The sequence below is a fragment of the Setaria viridis genome, chromosome 1 (genome assembly GCF_005286985.2).
Source record: "Setaria viridis chromosome 1, Setaria_viridis_v4.0, whole genome shotgun sequence".
Classification (NCBI taxonomy): Eukaryota; Viridiplantae; Streptophyta; class Magnoliopsida; order Poales; family Poaceae; genus Setaria; species Setaria viridis.
This window is the reverse complement of record NC_048263.2, coordinates 38441201-38465258: the sequence shown is the minus strand read 5'-3', so window position 1 is coordinate 38465258 and position 24058 is coordinate 38441201. Positions and strand designations below refer to the sequence as shown.

The 24058-nt window shown below is 49.6% G+C and overlaps 4 protein-coding genes across 6 annotated transcripts; 3 read left to right on the top strand and 1 right to left on the bottom strand.

The window, feature by feature from the left end:
* Window positions 1–1411: 1411 nt before the first annotated feature.
* On the top strand, window positions 1412–4591 carry LOC117839388 (G-type lectin S-receptor-like serine/threonine-protein kinase At5g35370). Its single transcript, XM_034719712.2, has one exon. The coding sequence runs from the start codon at window positions 1792–1794 to the stop codon at window positions 4432–4434; it is 2643 nt and encodes an 880-aa protein (XP_034575603.1). The 5' UTR covers window positions 1412–1791; the 3' UTR covers window positions 4435–4591.
* Window positions 4592–7507: 2916 nt separating this feature from the next.
* LOC117842212 (flavonol synthase 1) lies at window positions 7508–9280 on the top strand. Its single transcript, XM_034722584.2, has 2 exons — window positions 7508–8463; window positions 8570–9280. The coding sequence occupies exons 1-2, from the start codon at window positions 7675–7677 to the stop codon at window positions 8780–8782; spliced, it is 1002 nt and encodes a 333-aa protein (XP_034578475.1). The 5' UTR covers window positions 7508–7674; the 3' UTR covers window positions 8783–9280.
* Window positions 9281–11043: 1763 nt separating this feature from the next.
* LOC117839370 (triacylglycerol lipase OBL1) lies at window positions 11044–14551 on the top strand. 2 transcript variants are annotated; one of them, XM_072295479.1, is made up of 5 exons: window positions 11044–11585; window positions 12518–12711; window positions 12810–12843; window positions 12968–13578; window positions 13990–14551. In XM_072295479.1, exons 1-5 carry the CDS (start codon window positions 11087–11089, stop codon window positions 14242–14244), a joined length of 1593 nt encoding a protein of 530 aa, XP_072151580.1. In that variant the 5' UTR covers window positions 11044–11086; the 3' UTR covers window positions 14245–14551. The 2 variants fall into 2 exon arrangements, with proteins under 2 accessions (XP_072151580.1, XP_034575579.2); XM_034719688.2 differs by having other exon boundaries at window positions 11053–11585; window positions 13993–14551.
* A 698-nt stretch (window positions 14552–15249) lies between these two features.
* LOC117839355 (THO complex subunit 5A) lies at window positions 15250–20096 on the bottom strand. Of its 2 annotated transcripts, none has more exons than XM_034719669.2 (8): window positions 19797–20096; window positions 19415–19705; window positions 18368–18704; window positions 17443–17780; window positions 16924–17171; window positions 16037–16622; window positions 15840–15953; window positions 15250–15758 (listed from the first exon to the last, which is right to left on the bottom strand). In XM_034719669.2, exons 1-8 carry the CDS (start codon window positions 20025–20027, stop codon window positions 15504–15506), a joined length of 2400 nt encoding a protein of 799 aa, XP_034575560.1. In that variant the 5' UTR covers window positions 20028–20096; the 3' UTR covers window positions 15250–15503. The 2 variants fall into 2 exon arrangements, with proteins under 2 accessions (XP_034575560.1, XP_034575568.1); XM_034719677.2 differs by having other exon boundaries at window positions 17443–17777.
* Between the last annotated feature and the right edge of the window lie 3962 nt (window positions 20097–24058).

Below are 24058 nucleotides of genomic sequence, written 5' to 3'. Positions count from 1 at the left end.
TGGATTCTCCTTCCTGAGCCGTGACGACTTGCGAGGCCCGGTTACTTGCTGTTGGCCCGAAGCATGCTCAGAAGCGATGCTGACAGGCTTCCACCGACTTGAACCTGCCGCCGGAGCTGCACACGCCACCGCCCAGCTCACTCCGCTGCCCGTGCAAGCATCTGCCGCTCCGCTCCAGATGCACGCATCTAACCGCGTGGAGACGGAATAACCAGCTCAACTCATCAAGCATCCCGATTATCGCACAATATATATGTTGCATAATTTATTCCTAAAATTTAAATGCATCAAGATGCTTCTAAAATACAATACTGCAACTTTGCAAGGAGATAACAAAAACAAGTCTCAGAACTCAGAAGCCAAACAAAAAAAAAAAAAAGGAGGCATCGCCGTGTCCCCGGCGAGTGCATCAGCGTTCCAGAAGTGGTCATTGTTTAACTAGTCTACGAGTTCATGTTTGTGATGAGGCGACGGTACGAACTGGGCAGTGCCACAGTGGCCTACATCTTTGGGCTCCAAGCCACAAACATATGCTTGAGAAAATTGACATGAGAAGCTCTGGGAGCGAGCCCGGCAGTGCGTTTCCTATTGCCTGCTCTTTCCTGGCTGTACTTGTCTCCAACTCTCCATGCTTGATGTGCATTGACACCCGAAACATCAGCAAAGTACAGGTTCAGTCAGTGAGCCCGGGTTTAGTTTTACGCCCACTTGCACGCACGCCAATCGCCGACCGGCGGGGGCGCGGCTCGTCATGTGAGCTCCGCATCATCTCCGCGAGATCTGGGAGGGGTGGGCGCGCGGAATCGGGCGTGCTGGGTAAACAAATAGCCGTGGGCGGTCGGCCGGCCGGCGCGCCAGGAGAGGCCGCATGAATCAGGAAGGCATCATGGCTCCCTCCGCGCGAGCACTAGCATTTTCAGATTTGCTGGTTGCCTCTGCAAGGTTGTAAACGCGTGGAGCTGGGCAATGCGCCAACCAAAGATCCAGCACATGTCCTCAAATGATACTGCTCCCTCAGTCCTAAATTACAATTCGTTTTAGCTTTTCTAGATACATAGCATTTGCTACGTATCTAGACATAATATATATTAGAAAAGTTTAAAGCGAATAGTAAATCAAACACGATTAGCACGGCTGCTGTCATTTTACTTCATTTCCAACGGACAATGTTTAGCGATCCATTCCTTTGCTAAAGCAGCAAGGCTAACTACACTCTCGATGTTCATCATTTTGGTTTCCTGGATGGGAAAAAAAATTAGTGTACAGAGGGTCAGATTCATTCAGAATATACCAAGACAGCGTTCTGTTGTTTCGATCCCTGAAAAGGCGCTCGATCAATGGACTAGCCGTTGATGAGCCCTTCCGCCGTTTCCAGGACGGTTTCCTTAGATGAAGAAGCCTTGCTGTGCTGCTGGCTCCTGGTAGGACACCAAGCTCAAACACCATAAACAATCTCATCTGCCGCCGATTCGCGCACGACGTTCAAACCCGCGGGCTCCCTCCAAATTTATTCCGCGGAGACGAAACAGGCGGCGGCAGCTGCATCTGCGCCCGCACGCCGACGACGCGGCACGCCAGCACCAGCCGCATTGCCGCAAGTCGTCGTCGCCTTGCATTATTTTTTATGTCCAGCACACCCAGATCCCACCGCGGCCAATGGCGGTCGAGTCAACTCCCGGGCCACAAACCCAGCCTCCCCCAGCCCGCCATGCCATCGTCACGCACGCCTCCCCCACCGCCGCGCGCTCGGCCCCAATGCCATGACCCCGCCGCTCCGCGGGCGCACCCCCGATGCCGACGCGTCTCCCCCTCCTCGTCGCCGTCCTGCTCATCCTCGGCGTCGCCCCGCTCCGGGGGCGAGGCGGCAAGGTCGCCACGGAGGTGCTCGCGCCGGACTTCTCGGCGTCGTACCTGCTCTTCATCGACACCTTCGGCGTGTTCCTCGCGTCCCGGAGCGGCGCGTTCCACGCCGTGGTGCACAACCCGGGGGGCCAGCAGGATCGGTTCTACCTCGCCGTGCTCCACGCGCCGTCCAAGACCTGCGTCTGGGTCGCCAACCGCGCCGCGCCCATCACCGACCGCGCCGCGCCGCTGCAGCTCACGGCGGCCGGGCTCTCCGTCGAGGACCCCAACGGCACCGCCATCTGGTCCACGCCGCCGCTCGGGGCGCCCGTCGCCGCGCTCCGGCTCGACGACCGCGGCAACCTCGCGCTGCTCGACGCCAGGAACGCCACGCTCTGGCAGTCGTTCGACCGCCCCACGGACACCATCGTGTCGTCGCAGAGGCTCCCCGCCGGGGCGTTCCTGGCGTCCGCCGCGTCGGAGTCCGACCTGTCGGAGGGGGCCTACCAGCTCAACGTGACGGCGGCCGACGTGGTGCTAACGTGGATGGGATCCATGTACTGGCGGCTCTCCAATGACGGCAGCTCCACCATGGACCGAGGTGGCACCGTCGCGTACATGGCCGTGAACGGCACCGGGCTGTACCTCCTCGCGGCGGACGGCGGGGTCATCATCCAGGTTTCGTTGCCGGCGGCCGAGCTGCGAATTGTTAAGCTTGGGTACGATGGGAAGCTGCAGATCTCAAGCTTCGCGTCGGCGAACTCGTCGACGGCGCCGATGGACGGCGGGTTCGCGGCGCCGAGCGACGGGTGTGCTCTGCCACTCTCCTGTGGCCCGCTCGGGCTCTGCACGCCCAAGGGCTGCACGTGCCCACCCATGTTCGCGGCGTCGCACGACGGCGGCTGCGCGCCGTCCGACGGCTCCGCTCCGCTCTCCGTCGCCTCGTGCGGCGGCGCTGGCGACGCTAGCAGCCTGCCGGTCTCGTATCTCAGCCTTGGCAATGGCGTCGCGTACTACGCCAACAAGCTCGCGCCGCCGACCTTGGCCGGCGACAACATTTCTTCGTGCCAGGCTCTCTGCACCAGCAACTGCTCTTGCCTCGGTTACTTCTACGACGACTCCTCCTTGTCCTGCTACCTGGTGACGCACCAGCTCGGGTCCTTCATGAGCGCAAACTCCATCAATGGCTCCGACTCCGACAAGCTCGGGTACATCAAGGTCCAGAGCTTGCAGCAATCGAGGTCATCGGACAGCTCTTCAAACAGCAACCTCATCGCCATACTCCTCCCAACAATCGTCGCGTTCGTGCTCATCGTCGTCATTTGCGCCATCGTAATCACGTTGTGGCGTAAAGAAGGGCGGCGGCGCTCGTCGCGTTCCAGGGACCTGCAGCTCCGGCGGCAGCGCTCGCCGTCGGATTCGGCGCACCTCGTGCGGGACATCGACGACGACAGCGACGACATCGTCATCCCCGGCCTCCCGACCAGGTTCACGCACGACGAGATCGAGGACATGACCAACGGCTTCCGCATCAAGATCGGCGCCGGCGGGTTCGGCTCCGTGTACAAAGGCGAGCTCCCAGACGGCTCGCAGGTGGCCGTGAAGAAGATCGAGGGCGTCGGGATGCAGGGCAAGCGCGAGTTCTGCACCGAGATCGCCGTCATCGGTAACATCCACCACATCAACCTCGTGCGCCTCCGGGGCTTCTGCACCGAGGGCCAGCGCCGCCTCCTGGTCTACGAGTACATGAACCGGGGCTCCCTCGACCGATCGCTGTTCCGGCCTGCCGGCCCTCTGCTGGAGTGGAAGGAGAGGATGGACGTCGCCGTCGGGGCGGCGAGGGGGCTCGCGTACCTCCACTTCGGCTGCGACCAGAGGATCATCCACTGCGACGTGAAGCCGGAGAACATCCTGCTCGCGGAAGGCGGCCAGGTGAAGATCGCCGACTTCGGGCTCGCGAAGCTCCTCACGCCGGAGCAGTCGGGGCTCTTCACGACGATGCGGGGCACCCGCGGGTACCTCGCGCCGGAGTGGCTCAGCAACGCCGCCATCACCGACCGCACCGACGTGTACAGCTTCGGGATGGTGCTCCTGGAGCTGGTGCGCGGCCGCAAGAACCGCAGCGAGCACGTCAGCGGCGGCGAGGCCTCCAACGACTCGTCGGGCAGCTCGTCGCGCGGCGCGAGGAGCGACTACTTCCCGCTGGCGGCGCTGGAGGGGCACGAGGCCGGGGAGTACGCGGAGCTGGCCGACCCGCGGCTGCAGGGGCGGGTGGTGGCCAAGGAGGTGGAGAGGGTGGTCAGGGTGGCGCTGTGCTGCCTCCACGAGGACCCGACCCTGCGGCCGAGCATGGCCGTCGTGGCCGGGATGCTCGAGGGCACCATGGAGCTGCGGGAGCCGCGGGTGGACTTGCTCGGGTTCCTCCGGTTCTACGGCCGAGGGTTCTCTGGGCCGGTGGACGGCGGAGGCAGCGACATGAACCTCAAGCATATGGGGGCGTCCCCCGGGGACCGATCGGGGACGACGACGTTGACGACGATGAGCGGGTGGCCATCGTACATGTCGTCGACTCAGCTCTCCGGGCCGAGATAGCGAAAGAACGGGCGCGAAATTGTTTGATTCTAGAGTTAGAGTGTACAATCCATTACGAGTACTTATGATTTTGTTCCTTGGTAGAGAAGAACAGAGGAATTTATCTGTGTATCTACGAGGTACCCTGCCGGTCCATATGACGCGATTTTGTTGCATTTGCATTGCGTTTGGTGGTGGTTTCTTCACTGGTCCAAATCAGGCTATGTTGTACGCTCAAGCCTCGAAGGTTCCTCCTCCTTCCATTGTCTGTCAGAATCGTCCTCATATACACTTTGAGAGTTAAATTATTTTATATTTAATCAAAATTATAGAGAAGATCATAAAAATTTAAGAAACCGAATAGATATATTGTTAAAATATATTTAACGAATTGAAGTGACTTATAATTTGGAACGAAGTGAGTATTAATTTCTTATGCCCTGGGCCCTGACCAATGCCTACAATAAAAATCTTTTTTAGAACGCACATAATAATAGCGCAATTGTGCAAATGCACACACACGACCCTTTGAGCATACCCATGTGCACCTGTCATTTGGTAAATTGTAGGGATTATCTTTTTGTGAGACAGAGGTAGGATCCACAAAGAGAAGGTTCGTAATAAACTTTTTTTTCCTCCTGCTCCATCAGTTATTTTTTCCTCTATCCTCTAATTACAAGATTGAATGTATACACATACTTACACACATACTCAAATACCCATGTGATGTATTCCGGCATATGTCTAAATAAGATTGGACGTCTAATCTTACATAGCGCAGGCACGTACTATTAAGAAATTTTGATATTTGACATCGAATCCGCACACATCACTTCTTATAACCCTTAATCTGCACGCCTTTCAAAATGTAACCTTCTGCCTACAAATTCTTTCTATTTGGGGATTTCTTCCCATTTTCTCTATTTCATTTCATTTCTTTTTCCTTATCTTTTTCCAGACCTAGTGAATAGACATCCTTGCCTCTGCGAATTCTAGATGGTCCGTGAGGTCTTTGTTGCCGGCGAGCTTTGCTCTGGCGAGGGCGAGAGGGGCCCTTGCGACCACCTCCTCTGGCACCGCATCGAACCAGTGTCGTCCACAAGTACCGGTTTCCGAGCACCGGCCTGAGCATTAGAGCATGACGTCGAGCACTTTGTGCGCGTCATCCCCGCCACTGTCGTCGGCTGTAGGTGAGGGTTGAGGCATGGGGACTGTGGGAAAGAAGAGATCCAGGCGTCCAACAGCAACCGAATCGGTGGTAGGGTGGGCGAAATCGACGGCGGGGTGAGCAGAATCAACGGCGGGGTGGGCAAAATTGGCAGAGCTGAGAGGGGGAAGGGGATGGACGAAGTCGTGGTAAGCAGCATCGACAGCAGAAGGCGTTGGCGGCGGCGGTGATAGACTTTAGTTTCTAATTACTCTAGAATGTTTACATCCATATTTATAATCTTTTTTTTTCACTTTTTATTGCACGGACATGCTTAAATTTATTTAATGGATCCTAATTTTAAACTATATCTTAACATAGAAATCTATATTATCATCACTTTCTCTATATATTTGTAAATGGTGACCAACATGTGTATATACATTAGTTATTATTTTGTATACTAACAGTGTAAGCAATAGATAATTTAAAATTATATATTCATGTACCTCTGGGTATATTTTTTATGAAGGTGATTTGGATTTAAATTTTAATAATAGCATCTACTGCTAATTAGAAAGCTAATCTAAGGGGTATTTAAAGTATTTTTTATAATAGTAGTGGTGGGCAATTTTGATGCAAATTTAGATGGTTATTTTAAATTATTTTTTATAATAGCATAAGTGGGTAATTTAGATAAAGGTTAGGGTTACTTTAGTTTATTTTATATAATGACAGAGGTGGATAATTTAGATATAAATTTAAGAGGTTATTTTAGGCTATTTTTATAATGGCAGAGGTGGGTAATTTTTAAAAATATAATAGATCCAATGACTATGATTATTTGAGCACCGAATTAATGGTAGATGTTTTACTTTTTTGAGAGAATTTTTTGGATTTCTCTTTGTTTAGAGTGTCCACCTAGGATTCCTAGGTGACTTCGTAGACCTAGGGTTATATTTCTAAAGTCATACGAATTAAGAGTTAGAAGAAGTGAGACGCGCGGATTGGATGTCAAATATCAAAATTTCTCCGTACTATTTGATCCTATAATAAATATAAAATGAGGCTAAAAAAATGGTAGGGATTGCTATAGGTATTTAAAATAAGTACCAAAACAATTTTGTTGTGATGGGCTGATTTTTTATTTCTGCCTCCTGCAGTCCTGCTCCGAGTTATGCAGTGACAAAGTTGTAAAGGATAGTCTTGTCGGGGCGGATGGAATAGTTACGTTTTTTATGGGACGGAACAGAGTTATGCAGTCTAATCTAAATTTATAAATTCGACAGCAATAGTCCCTCGGACTCGAAGACAAAGTTGTAAAGGAGTCTTGTCGGGGCGGATGGAATAGTTACTTTTTTTATGGGACGGAACATCGGAACCTCGATAGGGCACCCACCGATGTGATCAGCTGCTGGCTGCCCGTCCTACCACGCGAACCGCGCACACTCAGCACTCAATTCCTCTGCTCCAGACGGCCCCGGCCAACTGCATAACTAGTGATCAAGTCCCTTTCGCAGCCACACAGTACGCGAGGGAGCACAGAGGCTTGTGGCTTGTTCGGGAGACTCCCACGCACAAGTCGGAAACACGAACAGATCACGGCGAATTCAGACCAAGCTGGCTAGCTCGAAATGCGCGCAGTATACGAAACAGAAAAACGAGTTTCTGGTAGGTAGGTAAAAAACACGCGATCCGCGACGCGCCGGTGCCCATTCTTCTCGGGCCTTGTTGCTAAAGTTTTGGAGGTGCCAAATTACTGTTATAATACTGTAGTACATTGTAGCGATTCGTCTCGTAAAGTACAACAAAACTGTGCAATTAGTTTTTAATTTCATCTACATTTAGTACTTCATACATGTATCACAAGTTTGATGTGATGGGAAATTTTCTTTTTGCATAGTACTAAAGTTGGAATTGGGGGTAGCTCAGATTTTTCCGGTTCCCAAGCTTCCGTGCCATCCGTACTCACACTCAACAGAGCCACCGCGCGTGGCACTCACACAACCACACGCACTGCCCGTGACCATGCATGTATTTCTGCTGCTCGGTGCTCTCAGCCACCAGCGTGCGTGCAGGAGCAGGGGACCCAAGCCTGCTGCTTCCTGAGATCGATGGGAGAAACGCATCAGAGCGTGCAGGAGCTGGCGGCGTCGCTAGTAGGCGCGCTGCCGCCGGAGTTCGTGCGGTCGGAGCACGAGCATCCGGCCGCCACCACGTTCCGCGGCGGCCCCGCACCGCACGCGCCGGTGATCGACATGTCGGAGCCCGGGTGCGGCGCGCGCATCGCGGGCGCGGCGCGGGAGTGGGGCCTCTTCCAGGTGGTGAACCACGGCGTTCCCCCTCCGGTGGTCGCCGAGCTGCAGCGCGTCGGGCGGGCCTTCTTCGCGCTCCCGCGGGAGGAGAAGGAGCGCTACGCCATGGACCCGGCCTCGGGGAAGATCGAGGGCTACGGCACCAAGCTACAGAGGGACCTCGAGGGCAAGAAGACCTGGAACGACTTCTTCTTCCACGTCGTCGCGCCGCCGGAGAAGGTCGATCACGGCGCCTGGCCCCGGAGCCTTGCCGGGTACAGGGAGGCAAACGAGGCGTACTGCCTCCACATGCAGCGGCTGGCGCGCGAGCTGTTCGGGCACCTCTCCCTGGGGCTGGGGCTCGAGGAGGGCGCCATGGCCGAGGCGTTCGGCGGCGGCGGCACCGTGTTCCTCCAGAAGATCAACTACTACCCGCCGTGCCCGCAGCCGGAGCTCACGCTCGGCGTCGCGCCGCACACCGACATGTCCACGCTCACCGTGCTCGTGCCCAACGACGTGCAGGGGCTCCAGGTCTTCCGGAACGGCCACTGGTACGACGTCGAGTACGTGCCGGACGCGCTCATCGTCCACATCGGCGACCAGATCGAGGCACGTTTTCCACGCCTTGGTGTGCAGAAATTCATTCTTACAAACTGATAAGGAACATTATCGTCCTTGCCTTATCTTTATGTCTCGTCGACTATGCACCCAACAGATTTTCAGCAATGGAGCGTACAAGGCGGTGCTGCACCGTACGACGGTGAACAAGGAGAAGACGCGGATGTCGTGGCCGGTGTTCGTGGAGCCGCCGGGGGAGCTCGCCGTCGGGCCGCACCCGCGGCTGGTCACCGGCGAGAACCCGGCCAGGTACAAGGCGAAGAAGTTCAAGGAGTACCAGCACTGCAAGATCAACAAGCTCCCCATGTAACTGACGGGGTCACGACATGCTCGTTGACGCGGGTGTTGTGGCGTGCGCCCAAAGTACTAAATAGCGGCCGCAATAGCGGTAGCGGCCTATTGCCGCTATCGCTACTAGGTAGCGGTCGGGCTGTTGCGGTTTGGAACTTTGCGGCCATAATTGCGCTATAGCGGGCCGTAATAGCGGTGGTAGCAGGCCGCAATAGCGTGGAAAAAAACCCCTAATAGCCCAGCCCACCAATGGACCCCCATCGGCCATTCGGCCTCGCCATCCAGAACATGCCGTCACCACCCGTGTTGGTTGCCCACCGCCACCACTGTTTGCCGGTGCCACCGATTCACATACTCGACTCGAGCTCCTCCTAATCCTCATAGACCTTTGCCTTCTTACACTCTTAATTTAAGCAGGTGAAACATCAGTTGTTTGTATGCAATTAAATATCTATTTATACTTATTATTCATGATATATATATAATTAAAATTATGTGAGATTATTAGGTGCCGCTATTGGAACTTATCGCCCGCTATTCGCAATCCGCTACCTCGATGTTAATCCGCTACCAACCCGCTATTAGCTATTTATTACCTTGGTACGCCACGGTGCACGTTTCTCTGTCGTTGTACTAGCTGTCGTCATTTCAATCACATGGCCACGCACAATTATCCTTTTGCTTTGGATTGGGCCACCAATTGTGGGCTGCTCTACTATCTTGTAATAATGTGGCCCGGCCTTGTTAGCAGCTGAAGTAAACTGTGGTATATGGGCCGGCCTGGTTTGGCTTCAGTAATTGTAATGCATGGGCCCCTTTACTACATTTGTGTGTTGGAATGCAGATGGGGTTTTGGTCGTTTGGAATTTGACCGGGCCGATCTTGCATACTACTTCCGTCTTTCTTTTTTCCCATTGTCATTTGTGAGCTTTTTCCCCCTCCAAATAAACACACGCAAGTCAACGGTTGTGATTCCTTCATGTATTAGCTGCACCTGGGAGGGACGGGCTGCAGCAATGCACCCACGGCAGCTAGTGATTGGATGAGCACAACATCAGCATGCTGCCGTTGAAGGTTCAACGGCACATTCGGGGAGCCTAAAGTGGATCACTATCTGTACTATTTTAGTTAGGTTCCTGACGATTTCAGTCGAGGACCAAGAATGTGCGCTTGCTGGAGGACGACATGCCAATGTGTCCATGGTCGCCAGCTGGTTGCCCATTAGAGCGCCGTTGCGATCACGCACCATATGAAGATCTATCATCGACCATGGATCCACTCAGTGTTTTTCCCATTCAGGCCCTGCGTCTCGGGTTCGACCACACTGCCCGTTTGTGTTGCTTCCGGCGGCTGCCTCTCGACGCGAAAAGAAAGAATGCCATCCATATACGCCTGCGTCCAAAGCCCCACCACCACTTGCACTGCATCGATCCCCCACTCAATCCCCTACGTAACTGTCAGGGAACAACCACCGGTCGTCACCACCCACTATTCCGATGGAGCGACGGAGACGGAAGAAACCGCCCCGATGAAGCGAGCTGGAGGTCCTACTGCTGCAGTGCTACGTATATGGATGCAGGGATAGCTTCGACGCATAACCCTTTCCACGCCATTGCCGGCTTGCTTGTGGGCTTGTGGCGCAATATACATGCATAGATCCTTCCATCTTATTTCTCATATCATAATAATCAGCTTTCATGATTTTTTTTCAATAAACAAAAGCTTAAACATCTGACTTTGCAAGCTCATTAAATTCGCAGTGCAGCCTCTCGCCATCACCTCGCGAGCTTAACAAGCACTACACGAGGAACTTTGATTGATCAGGTGAACACAGCCATACCGAGAACACGTTTTCTCCTTCGTCTTTTTTCTCTCTCTCTCAAATATACACGGGAGCTGCGCATCGTTGTGTTAAGAAGGAGGTTAAAAAGTTTTGTTCGGTCACTGGTCGTCTGCACGGACAGTGCACCAAAGGTCCTGTTACATAGTAGACACAAATTGTTCGTATTACGCACTAAACAGATAACCCAATTGTGCAGTTAAATGTTCGATGCATGGGATTCTGAAAGCGTCATGGCAATGCATATGTAGGTCCAGAGTGTCAGACCACCAATAAGTGAGTGAGTAACTTGTACGCTGAAAATTGGTCTACATTTGTGCTTCCATCTTCAGACTTAGATAGAGTTACCTCTGATCTCTGTGCTAGTGCACTGATCCACATTCTTTTAGGTGTTTTTTTAAAGCGGCCATTTTTACATTTGACAGGGTTAGTACTTAGTACTCCGTCCGTAGTATTCATTTCTCGCCTACCTGCTAGTTGGCGATGGCCAGTCTTTCTCCTGATGAAATGACACGTCATCAGCCATCTACCCATCTATATATGCTCGTCCGGTCGTTCCTATGCTTCGATGCTCAATTCGCTGTTGACCTGCTGTTAGGTGTCACAACGTATACCTGCCATTGCCGTTGCTCTATCTTGCTTCTTGGCTCTTGGTCGATCTCAAGCATGGCCGCCGCCGCCGATGGCGGCTTCTACAGCGACTTCATGGTGCTGCGGCCGGACAGAGGCGGGTTCTACGACCTCGCCCACCTCGTCTGGTCGTGCAAGGTGTCCGAGAACGCGGCCGTCGACTGCCCCGCCGGCACCGAGATCGACGACTGGCGGCGGCGGTGGGCGGTGTTCGTCTCGCTGGCAGCGCAGGTGCTGCTGCTGTGGGCGAAGAAGCCGGTGGCCCTGCTCGGGCGCGTGACGGAGTACTGGATGAACCTCCTCGACGAGAATGGCGGCGGCCTCCTCGTGCTCGTCGTCAGAGCTCTGCAAGGTACTTGCACTTTGTGTCCAGTTCCAACCGAGGATGAATCGATCGAAAGCTCTCAAGTTTCATCGTATTTTCATTCCTTTTTTTCGCGAGGAACACTAGAACTAGAATTCGATCAGTTGCATATATTTTCAATTCAACCGCGTTACAACGGTGAGATTACATAATGTAAAACACTTGATAATAGCCTTATTATTAAGTAATCGAAATTAGTTATACATGATGCTGTTGTACAGATATGTGAAGCATTTCCACTTCCAATTATTCATGGACTCACCAGTTTTGTTGACCTAGACAAGATATGAATGTCGTGCTACCAAAGTGCTATATCGACGTCGGATTAACAATACTGCATTTGTGGCCCTTTAGCTGAATTCTTCGATTTGTTTCTGATCAAATAGTACGCCATGATGTCAATTTTATCTCATTGCTGAATACTTTAAGTTTTTTAGTTCTGATAATTTTGGGGCTTACGAAGGGAAGCCAATCGACCCAAGCTCAAAGCTTACGCGTATTGCGTTTTATAGACAAATTCAAATACTTTTTTCCGTACTTAGCGCTAAATCATACTATAAGTTTCTCTTCCCCAATGTGTTAAGTAACTAAGCTGAATAATGTTGTCATTTGCTTGCTGCTAGGGACAAGCACTAATCAATTCACTATCTGAGATAATGAATTGACAATTTCCCAAAAATCAGATAAGTTGAGTGTTATAAAATAAGTGGTCAAATATAGGCCTGTCATGTCATTATCCATGTCTATTTTTAGATTGAGACATGAAAGACTTGTCATAGTTTACTCTGAAATATGCTGCCCATCTTATCCTCTTTGTCCTTTTCTTCTGTTCTTAAAGCAGAATGTACTATACTAAACTGATTCTACTACTAGAATTAAAGTCGAACAGATGCTAATTGCTATTTCCAACTTTTTGGCAGGAAAGTTGAAATTTCCGGACAGATCATCCCCCAACTACCGCTCCTGCGTAGGACTACTCGACACAAGAATAGAATTAGACAAGGAGATTAAGCATGGGGATAGCAACTACCACGCTGCTCTGTCGATCATGGCTGCCAAGCTAGCCTACGAGAGTGAGGTCGTCATAAAAAATGTTGTTGAGAAACATTGGAAGGTGAAACTTTAGTTTCAGCTAAGTCCTAATAAATCTTGCGTATGCACAGATCACAAAAGGTTTTCTGACCAATTCCTTTATCTTTTGTATTTCTTCAGATGAAATTCTCGGCGTTCTACAACTGCTGGAATGGTAAGAACCATGGATCAGCACTCGTGCACATCGTCAGTTGCTGATTGTATAGTAGCTTCGCATGAATGCATGGCTGTTTCTTCTTAATCTCCATGCATGTGTGCTTCTTTTTTTTTTTCTGCAGATTTCCGAGGGGACTACACCACCCAGGCGTTCGTGTTCGCCGACAGGGCGGCCGACGCGAGCCTCGCCGTGGTGGCGTTCAGCGGCACGAGGCCGTTCGACACGGAGCAGTGGTGCGCGGACGTGGACTTCTCGTGGTACGAGATCCCCGGCGTCGGCAAGGTCCACGGCGGCTTCATGAAGGCGCTCGGCCTGCAGAGGCACGGCGGGTGGCCGGAGCACCTCGACAACCAAGACGCCCAGAAGCCGTTCGCCTACTACGCGATCCGCGAGACGCTGCGGAGCTTCCTGTCCGAGAACGCCGGCGCCAGGTTCGCCGTGGCCGGGCACAGCCTCGGCGGCGCGCTCGCCGTGCTGTTCCCGGCCGTCCTGGCGCTGCACCGGGAGGAGGGCGTGCTGGCCCGGCTGGAGGGGGTGTACACGTTCGGGCAGCCTCGCGTCGGGGACGAGAGTCTCGGGAGGTTCATGGCCAGGTACCTGGACCAGCCCAGCAGGTACTTCAGGTTCGTGTACTGCAACGACATCGTGCCGAGGGTGCCGTACGACGACTCCGCGCTTCAGTTCAGGCACTTCGGGACCTGCCTCTACTTCGACAGCCTCTACCAAGGACGGGTCGGTCTAACACTTTGGATTAGTTTTTTTTTGTTCTTCCTTAACCTACTGTTTCTAGTTTATAGGCTCGGACTTAAAAGCTGAATTGGTTTTAAAAACATTTTGGAAAAGAAGGATTTTTTACAGCAATTTTTCCATTAATTTCTTAAAAAAGGAAGAATATATATATCCATAGAGAAAAAATCATATGATTGGCAGTAGGTTAAACTTTCAAGGCAAGCAAAGCAAGACTTGGAAGCAAGAATTTGATCCCAAGAGAAGCTCCTTGTGGGCACCATGCATCCATGATCCAAATAGTAGAAACTAGACTAACCCTAGAGAGCCTCCCAAGCTTCCAAAACCGGCCAGGCGATATTATTCTACGGCCACTGAACTGACTATGCTTCTTTATGCCGTGGATCCAATGGAAAGCAGGTGACGCGAGAGGAGCCAAACAAGAACTACTTCTCGCTGCTGACGGTGGCGCCCAAGGTGGTGAACGCGGCGTGGGAGCTCGTCCGGAGCTTCCTCATCGGCTACGTCGCCGGGCCGGACTACGCCGAGGGGTGGCTGATGCGGCTCGCCAGGGTCGCCGGCCTCCTGCTGCCGGGGCTGCCCCCGCACTCACCGCGGGATTACGTCAACTCAACCAGGCTCGGAGCGCATTCGCTTGGGCCGCTTAGCTAAAGTGCCTAGGTTTGTTTGCCCCTCGATAGAAACTGCACACTTTTCATATAATATAAAAAAAGAAACTGAACACTTTTCATAAAAGAAAAAGAAACTGAAAACACTCTTTAAATTGGGCTCTTGCTGTTGATTGGACCCAATTTGTGTTGCACAGAGGCTGGCCGCCAGCTCTTTGCTGTTGATTGGGCCCAATTTGTGTTGTACATGGGCTGGCCGCTAGCATGGGCCAACAAAACAGGACAGGAATGCAAAGGGAGAAATGCAGCAGTATAATTCAGACTGCCTTGGTTGTCCGGGTGCTCGGTTATACTTCCATGCCTGGTTCGCACATTATGGCTTCATCAAAATTTGGTCCATAAAATTTGCATAGGGACAAAATATTGAATCTTAATTCAGATGTGAAGAACCGGTCAACCGGAAGCCGTATACTATCGTGCCAAAGGTTGGAACAAATAACTGGCACATGCAGATTCTCTAATGCACTTCAAATATGGCGTTCTCGTGCACCTTCATGATCTTGTTATTGCATATGAGATCCTATTCTACACCAAGATTCAGATCTAACATGTTCCCACAGCCGGGGCACAAAATGCAGTCAAACGTTTACATCCTTGTAGGCCACAAACGTTATCTTTCTATTACAGTGTTTCTAACAGAACAAGAAGTTATCACACCCGCAGCATTACCCAAATGGAATGATTGAATGACCAGATAGATATCGTAAGCCATTACCTCAGCTGTCAGTCAAGCACTGGCAATTCCAATAACTGAGGTTGCTTGCATGGACAGGTCTAACCAAGCTGTTTGTTGCTAGAAAATGCTGCGAGCTTCCAACAAGATGGTAGTTGTAAATGTTCAGGGTAAAATTCAGGATATAGTATGGTTCACAGTTCAAGATGAGTTATGGAGACTGAACGGTTGCCAGTATCAACAAGACTGCAAAAATTCTGTAAAGGCCTCTAGCATGTCGATAAGCTCAATATCACAAAACCAATGCAGTCATCCTTGTGGTAATTCATAACATATAGCCGCATATCATAGTAAAATAAGTAACATAAAGGACAGTCTACATGGGCAGAAGGCAATCATATCAACTATTGTTGTCAAGAAAGCAGTCATAACCAGGGACCTGTGTAAGCTCAGTTCTGTCAAAACAATAAAAAAAGGACAGAGAGGGCAGTATCACCAACTCTGTTTCCTCCAATGACAATCAAAGCTCAACTCAACTGAGCTCAACTGAGACCAAGATTACCCATACTCTACAAATAACTTGAAGAGCAATCAGCACCTCTCCAATAAATAGTCTGCCTACGGTCTCTTCCCCTAACTGATCTAGTAAGCATGGTTCCACTAACAGGTTTGCAGAGGCCAACATCAATCACTGAAGTAACTTTTCTTTTCTCGTAATCCTCATCAAAATGCATATCAAACAGCATAGCGAGGCACATAACTTGGTGAGTCAATATATAATCCTCACAAGATGAAGGTAGGCTTCTAAGGATGTGAAGATTTACCTGCAGGCCATAATAGCAAGCTTAGCTCTACTCTGAGAAGTGCACTGAATAAGACATGCTAGAAAATCTATTAGCACAAACCTCAGTTTCCATTGCACGGAGGTCATTGTGCCACTTTAAAGTTTCAGACTTTTCTGAGAGCAAACGTAATTCGAAAAGGGGAGGCCTAAGAGGATATTCTATGCTTATCTTAACCTGTGATAGAAGTTACACTATCAGAAATCAAGAGTATGGAGAGATGCGTTAAGGCTGGAACAAATAGTCATGGCATAGTTTACCTTAGCTTCCAGCATAACTTTTGGACCATTCTTCATAGCTTTACTCAAGACCATGGTGAACTCCTTGGAAGCATAATCCTCCCAGGAGTTATCTATAACTAGGTTACCTTTTTCAGTTTCTTCATGAATGAAGGGCGGGTCCTCCAACTCACTGTCACTATACATCAAGAGATCTAGATCATCCTCATTTCTACCAAAACTGTGTGAGATGCTTAGCTTAGATGGTGTTGCACTCTTTGATATCAGGGATAAGCCTCTAGAATGGCTCCGAACCTCAGGTGACATCTCAGAGGGCAAAATTGCAGAACCTCTTGGCTCGTTCTCAGCATGAACAACAACCGGGAGCTCCCCATCCTCCCTGATACTCTCAGTTTCTTCCCAGTTTGTCACAGATCTTCTCTCTAGATCACTGTCAACACTGCTTGCAGCCCCACTTACCATCAAACTAGAACGAGACAATGGCTCAGGAAAAGAACCTGTCATTGTCCAACTATGCAAACTACACAATGGGGTGCGCGATGCCCATGGTGTATTTTTATGGTCTATTCGAGGCCACTTCAGCTTTGTCAAATAATCAAGTTGCCACCTGTAATCAAATAGACTCAAAAACTTCAAAGGGATGCTACCAATCAAACAAGTAAAGCTTAGCAGTCGTAAGTAATTTCAGAAAGATGGTTGCTAAGAACTAGAATGAATTGAAAACATAAGCTGTAGAGGGACGTTTCACAAACTCAGCCCGTTCAATGATTATTAAAGTATTGCCATGTCTCAAGAAGCAAAAGCATCCTTATCCCAAAATTGTCAATAATTACATTCTATCCTGAACTAACATCCAGATTTTTGTCATTGATGTCCCAAGCGGCAAATATTGTAGAGCAGTGACTCACATAAGAGCCATCTGTGTAACTTTCCGCGAGCGGATTCTCTGCAAAATAGTCTGTGCACGGTTCTGCTGACGGTATAGAGCAAGCCCAGATGACAAATCAGAGCTGCTCAATGCTCTGATAGAATCATCCCCAGCAGATGGAGGGACTTCTGGCAAAAAATCGATACCAGCTAGATGCTGTGCCCACTTGTATGGTCTTGAATTCTTGTCAGTGAAGTTTGGAGGCTCCCCAGCATATATCTTAGCCATCTGAACAAAATCGATTATACAGTTACTCTTTCAGTAACATTAACGAGAGCCACCAAGGTAAAAACATAGTAATAAAAGATTTCACTGCCAACATGGGGAAAAAAACCCACATTACTCATCCTTCCTACAACTAACAACCACAGATAAACTAAAGACCAAGACCATCCAACTCAAACAATTGTTGTTGCTACATAAACGGATATCAAAACTTCCAATAAGAAAGGTGTGAATATCAATTAAAATCACCAGCCTTGAATTTTAAACTACATACCTGGTGAGGCAGCTCTAAACCAGTGTCATCTGGAAATAGGTTGCACAAGACATTATTATCCAGGCCCTCAGACTCTTCAATTCCAACACAAACAACATTCAGCTTTGCCAAGTATTCAAACCGCAAGGTGATGAGTTTACGACGTTTGGTACCAGAATCTTCAGTATCATATACATGGACAATAATTTTGAGTGGATGAAGTTGATATGCCACTGCAGGATTATTAGCTTCCTTCATGACATTTTTTTTGGATCTTGATCTTCTTCTCTGAGCAACTTCATCATCATCAATTACATCATCGTCCATTCTGTTGTTGTCACCATTTGATAAGGTGCCTGCTGTTACATAGATACAAGACATGCTGCATGAGGAACATCTCTAAATTTGGCAATCCTTACCCATACAGGGAAAAGAGATTATATGCAAAACGAACAGACATTTGATACTGTACATTGAGAAGGCATACCAACTTTAACAATCCTCTGTCACAGTGAAAAATACTATATTCAAAACTAACAGAGAATCCAGCAATGCCTAGTCTCAAATTTAGATGAATAAATAAGCATTGTGCACTACAAGTATGGTGTTATAATTAAAAGAGCGTGCCCTTACAGAAAATCTTGCTAAAGGTTGCTATGCGGCGGTTCTGAACACAAACTGCTTACTCTACATTTTTCAATAAAAAAATGCACATTGCCTCATTGAATGCCTGAAAACACCGGCCTCTTTGCTGTTGTGAAAAGCTCAAAAAACGAATTTGTACAGAATGCAGCCTTGCAGGAGACATCGACAGAGACCATTTGTTCTCGAGGACATCAGCGATTCAGTATTTAAAAATAGGGATGGAATTACATGCAACGAAAGACTTATTGCAACTTCACAAGGAGGCATAGATGTAACATATATCAAGAAAATGCATACGCACCATTTTCCTTCTTGGCTTGCTGTTGAGCAAATATCTGGGCATCCTTTGTGCTTCCCATGATCTCAACTTCAATATTCTCTCCAAATGCTTCTTTCTGCCCTAACAACTGAGTGTATGCTATATAAAGTGGGGTTGGAAGCAACTCAGCAGCATGGTGCTGCTTTAGTTTCTTGGTATGTTGCATGCCTAGCTGCTGCTGCACTGGCAATGATGCTTTCTTCAGTGATTTCAAATGTGATGGAAGGCTTGAAAGAAACTTTTTCTGATTAGCAATTGTCTCCAGCAAGCTGCTCCTTTGGAGTGCCAATTTCTCATGTAGCTTGCACAACTCTTTCCGCTGGTTCACAGTTAAAATTTATTTTAGAAGCCAGAAATAAAATCCTGAAAACAGCATAAATGATAGCAGGCTAGAACCATGTCCGGGACATTAGAGTACCCTCCTGGAGTTAAAATCATGGGGGCAAGCAGATAAGCAAAAGTGGAAAACATACACAGGAGATGATATGAATCACGAAGAATATATGTAAAGACTTCATGAAACAGGTTATATGAAATATGATTATGATCCTACGAGTGATATTTTGAAGTTGTGTGAAAATCCAATACAAACTTAGCAGGTGAATGAAGTAACCTGGTCTCCTAGGATTTTAAAATTAAACGAAGTTCAAAGGCAGTACAATCCAGTTCTTCAAAAAAATATGTGATACAATCAGCCTGCCAAAACAATAATAAATCTGGCAGATGATAGTAAAACCAAGCGGTGGTGGAACCTCACTCATCATCACCATATAAGCTTGAAATGTTCCAAAAGCATTTAAGTGTGCTAGGCTCAAAGTCGAGTAAAAATTACTAATATCCATTAGCTTGAAATGCAGCTATTTCTTTCAATCATTGCCAAGAGCCTTCCGAAAAGCTCAACAAATCAGGGTTGCTTCAATATGTTCACATGTAAGCTCCTCAAACATTGAACCGAACAGAGCAAAATAACTTACTAACTTAGTATTAAGTAGAGTTCCCAAAGGGTCGCAACGAGTAAGAATACACAACCTGGACGAGCTCAAAGTTGAGGCGCTTGAGCATGAGGTCATGTGACGCGTCAGCAGCGAGTGTCTTGTCGCGAATGTCCGCCGGTGCCGCACGCTGGAACTCCTCCTCTGGCACGAGCTCTATCCCCGGGTACTTCGTCTGGAAGTCTAGGCACGTCCTAATGGCCTTCACGTAGTGGTTCTTCTCGTACAACAGGTTGTGCAGCTGCAGCGTCGTGGAGTCCACCGGCGCCTTCGCGGCCTCCGTCTCCGCCTTCACCTTGTCCTCCTCCATCAGTATCTCCCTGTTAACCTGCGCAGATCAAACTCAAATTAACACCGTAGATCTAGAGGTAGGGTTCGGGGGGATGCGGGTTAGGGTTTTTGAGCGTGACGTTACGTACTTGGCGGAGCGTGACGAGGAGGAGCGACATCTGGGTGACGAGCTCCCGGAGCTCTGACTTGGGGACGCCGTCCCTCTTGATGGCGAGCATCCGGGCGGCGACCTTCTCGATGGAAGCGCGGGTCTCGGCCAGGAGGTCGTGCGGGGAGCGGGACTTGGTGGCCGAGGCGGTGGACGGCGGCTTAGCCGGTGCCTCGACGTCCATGGCTTCCGCCGTCGGCGCCGCCGCCATCGATTCGGCCGGCGCGGGGAGAGACGACGCCCGTGGCCTGAAGTGGGAGAAGCGGAAGTGAGTCGGATTGTGGGCTTGTGTGACCCTCGAGGTCTCCAAACGTCGTTCAGTTGGGCCCAACTTGTTTGCAATCAGAAGAAGTATTGCATTTGGCCCGTAAAGGAGAAGATATCAGCCCACAAGGTCCATTGTTTTCTTTTCGTATATTTTTAAGAGATACCCTGCTGCAGTGTAGCACGTGTCACATCGAAAGTTTGATGCTAATTAAGAGCATTAAACATAGGCTAATTACAAAATTAATTGCACAGATGGAGTCTAATTGACGAGACGAATCTATTAAATCTAATAAGTCCATAATTTGACAATGTGGTGCTACAGTAACCATTTTGCTAATGATGGATTAATTAGGCTTAATACATACGTCTCGCGAATTAGCATAGGGGTTTCTGCAATTAGTTTTATAATTAGCTCATATTTAGTTCTCCTAATTAGCATCCGAACATTCAATATGACACTGCTAAAGTTTAGCACCTAGTATCAAACACCCCTAAAACAAGAAGAGGAAGACCGCAAACGGGTCAAAGGTTACAACTTAAAAGCGCTAGAGTTTGCTTACAATTTGTAGTTTGCGCAAACACAATATTGCTGGTTACAAGTTGTGATTTGCTTGCAGATCAATTGTACTAGGCAACTGTATGGTCGCTACTACTGCAGCTTCCTCTAAAAAAATGCTACTACAGCAACAGTTGTGCTCATGTGTAGCTTCAGTGTGATAACTTTATTCTGAGATCGTGACTGTAATCGTGGGGTTCTTGTACAGTTTCAACTGTCAATCTAGCCAGGGCTTTGTACGTCCAAAAGCTGGCTACTTTGCAGCGCCAAATCTTGAAAATATGCACCCGCCAAAAAAAATCTTGAAAATAATTTGCGGTACCAATTTAATCCAATGACGTGACTGAGATTTGGCACTGCAAGGTATAATCCTATATCTAGCTATGTGGAAAAGACACTGTACCATCCTTATCTTGTTTGTACCTAACGGGGGTCCATGCGTGATTAGAGCAAGGTTAGGGGACGTTTGGATATCAGAGCTAAACTTTAACCCTGTCACATTGAATATTCGGATGCTAATTAGGAGGACTAGACATAAGCTAATTACAAAACTAATAGCAGAACCCCTAGGATAAATCGCGAGACGAATCTATTAAGCCTAATTAATCCATCGTCAGCGAATGGTTACTGTAGCACCACATTGTCAAATCATGAACTAACTAGGCTTAATAGATTCGTCTCGCGATTTAGCTTAGGAGTTGTGCAATTAGTTTTATTATTAACCTATATTTAATACTCCTAATTACTATCTAAACATCCGATGTGACAGGGGCTAAAGTTTAGCCCCTAATTCCCACGCACCCCCTTAATAATAAGCTTGGCTAGCCAAGTTACATCAGCCAATAGACAACTCTACGAACAAGTTATACAACAGTTGGCTATACAATCTTTAGAAAACTAATTTATTTTCTATCTCCTGCCCACCCATTTTCTCCTACTGAAGCAGTTGCCTCTCAGCATTTAAGTCGTAGGACATGCACTCTGTTGGGAACCGTAGAGCTCGGCGCTGCAACGCACAAGTTCCCTCTCTCTTCAGATTTCTCTCTCCGACACCTCAGCTTCTGCAGACGTGGCTTGGCGATACGCCCGCAGAGGTCTCCTTATTCGGCGTGCTCTTAGGGCCTCTCCAACGGGAGCTTCCATACCCGGTCCTATACCTTCGGCCCCGGTCCTATACATTGCGCAGGAGCTCCCATACCAGGGAGCGAGTCCTACGGAATAAAAAAAGCTCCGTTCTTCTCTCTCCTGCTTCTCTTCCCTGTTGTTGCCGCTCCCGCCGTCGAAGATGCAGGGTGTAGGAGGCGGAACTGGGAGCCCAGCCTCGTCGTCGTTGGCTCACCCTCGCTCCCGTCTCCGGTACCGCTTGCCTCGCGCCGCCGACACCGGCGGGCGGGCGCCCTTACCTCAGCCATGAAGGGGGCGCTTCACCAGGCGACCATCCTCTCCAAAATACGGCACCTAGAGGAAACGGCGTGGTGCGGCCGCGGGTGCTGCGAGGAAGACGGTTGGGGGAGAGAAGGCGGGTTCCACTGCAATGATGAAGGCGGGTCTAAACATTGTGGGATTTTTTACCAGATAGATGCGCGGGGTTGCAACGCCCTTGGTACTCTCACGCTCTCAGGCTCTCAGTACCTACGCCTTGTTTAGTTGCTAAAGTTTGGTGGTGCCAAATTACTGTTACAGTACTGTAGCACACTGTAGCGTTTTGTTTGTATTTGTGAATTATTGTCCAAATATCGACTAATTAGGCTCAAAAGATTCGTCTCGCAAAGTACAACAAAACTGTGCAATTAGTTTTTAATTTCATCTACATTTAGTACTCTATGCAAAACTGTGCAATTAGTTTTTAATTTCATCTACATTTAGTACTCCATGCATGTACCGCAAGTTTGATGTGATGGAGAATCTTCTTTTTATATAGTATCAAAGTTGGGAGTTGGGGGTGCACGGGCCTAGCCCATTTTATCGCATCAAATCACATTCCGTCCATCCGTCATCAATCCAGCGTGACACAAGAACAGGTACAACGCCCGTGCTGATGGACGGACGGTCCTGAAAGAAACGTGCCAGCAAGGCTCGACGAGTGCACTGTACTCGCTTCCTACCATACAGTAACCAAGCACTACAGCACTACGCTGGTAGCGATGGTCACCGCGTTGCTACGCGACTTTGTTCTTAAAAGAATCACCGCGCGCTCGTAAAGTCGTACATGCTGCTGAAGTGTAGCCTGTTTTCTCGCCACTCTGAAAGGAACAGGGGCCATACGGGAGCAATGATCGCTCAGTTGCATAGGCTCCGCTGTTTACCACCTCCTTCTGCCCTCTTTAATCCCATCATGCGTCCATGTTACCACATGCGCATGCAACTACTAGTCCGTATACATCATTACTACAGTTTTGGAGCTCCATTTTTCTTGTTCCGCCTGGATGCCTCTCATCCGTATAAGAACTGAAATACAATCAAAAGAATGCAGGGATAACCACAGTTGAGGACAATGATGCAGATGGAGCTACACAGTATGCAACCAGAGCGAAACCTGGAGTAGTACTAGCATATTGTTATTGAAAAAGTTGAGAACTGAGATTGCTTCAGTACAAAGTCCATGTCACCAAAAAGTTACTCCCACCTCCTAGGTCACGAAGAAAAAGTTGTTACTGAAAAGGGTGCGAGGAGATGCAGAGAGGAAAAGGGAGCTGCAGACACGACACACGCGCGCACAGTGAAAAATGATGGTGCACAACGCATCGCAGGCACCAGGCAGCACGCGAGCGCGGCAACGCACCTGCCTCTGGCCTGGCGAGCCCGGCACTGCCACCTCGAAGCATGCGGACGAAAGAAAATACTGGCGACGCCGGCCTCTCACAGACAGAGTCACAGCGTCTCACTCTACTGTAGCCCGTGGCCCCCTGTTCCGGTGCCGGCTACCAGTCCCAGCTCACCTCGTCCCCGTTCGTGCAGGGGATGACGAACGGGCCCGAAAACGGGCAGCGACCACGTGCTGGTCAGTGTGAGCGGTGCTGGTCAGTGTGGGTGGGCACCTCCGACAAAAAGATTCGCGCCAAGTCAAAAACTCCTCGACGCCCGGCCCGGGGGACCCGTTCCGTCTGTGCCGTGAACAGCAGCGCTGACAATTTACGGGGGCGTAGCCACGAGTTCCCGCACCCAGACGGGCCCAAGGCGGTCGCCGCAGCGACGAAGAGGGGCCGAGGGCCCCTGTGTCGCAAATTCGATCGCCCTGCACTGCACCGGTTGAAGCTTTGCGGCACTCGTCGTCGTCGGCAGCCAGAAACACCGTCCTGTGCGGTGGTCAGTCGCAGCTCACGGTGCCTGCGATTCTTCTGTGCGGATGCGAGGTGCTAGCGTTTGTTCTCTGTTGAAACATGATTCGTTCGTTCGTTCGTTAATCCCAAGCGGAAGAA

Excerpts from the sequence above, each read along its gene's own strand:
- LOC117839355 (XM_034719669.2), bottom strand. The coding sequence starts at position 20,027 with ATGGCGGCGGCGCCGACGGCGGAAGCCATGGACGTCGAGGCACCGGCT. Across the intron at positions 16,623-16,923 it reads GTTACACAGATGGCTCTTAT|GTGGCAACTTGATTATTTGA; the intron begins GTGAGTCACTGC and ends ATTTGATTACAG. Across the intron at positions 15,954-16,036 it reads AAGTTATGCTGGAAGCTAAG|GTTAAGATAAGCATAGAATA; the intron begins GTAAACTATGCC and ends CTTCTATCACAG.
- LOC117839370 (XM_072295479.1), top strand. The coding sequence starts at position 11,087 with ATGGCCAGTCTTTCTCCTGATGAAATGACACGTCATCAGCCATCTACC. Across the intron at positions 12,712-12,809 it reads TTGTTGAGAAACATTGGAAG|ATGAAATTCTCGGCGTTCTA; the intron begins GTGAAACTTTAG and ends GTATTTCTTCAG. Across the intron at positions 12,844-12,967 it reads GTTCTACAACTGCTGGAATG|ATTTCCGAGGGGACTACACC; the intron begins GTAAGAACCATG and ends TTTTTTCTGCAG.
- LOC117839388 (XM_034719712.2), top strand. The coding sequence starts at position 1,792 with ATGCCGACGCGTCTCCCCCTCCTCGTCGCCGTCCTGCTCATCCTCGGC.
- LOC117842212 (XM_034722584.2), top strand. The coding sequence starts at position 7,675 with ATGGGAGAAACGCATCAGAGCGTGCAGGAGCTGGCGGCGTCGCTAGTA. Across the intron at positions 8,464-8,569 it reads ACATCGGCGACCAGATCGAG|ATTTTCAGCAATGGAGCGTA; the intron begins GCACGTTTTCCA and ends TGCACCCAACAG.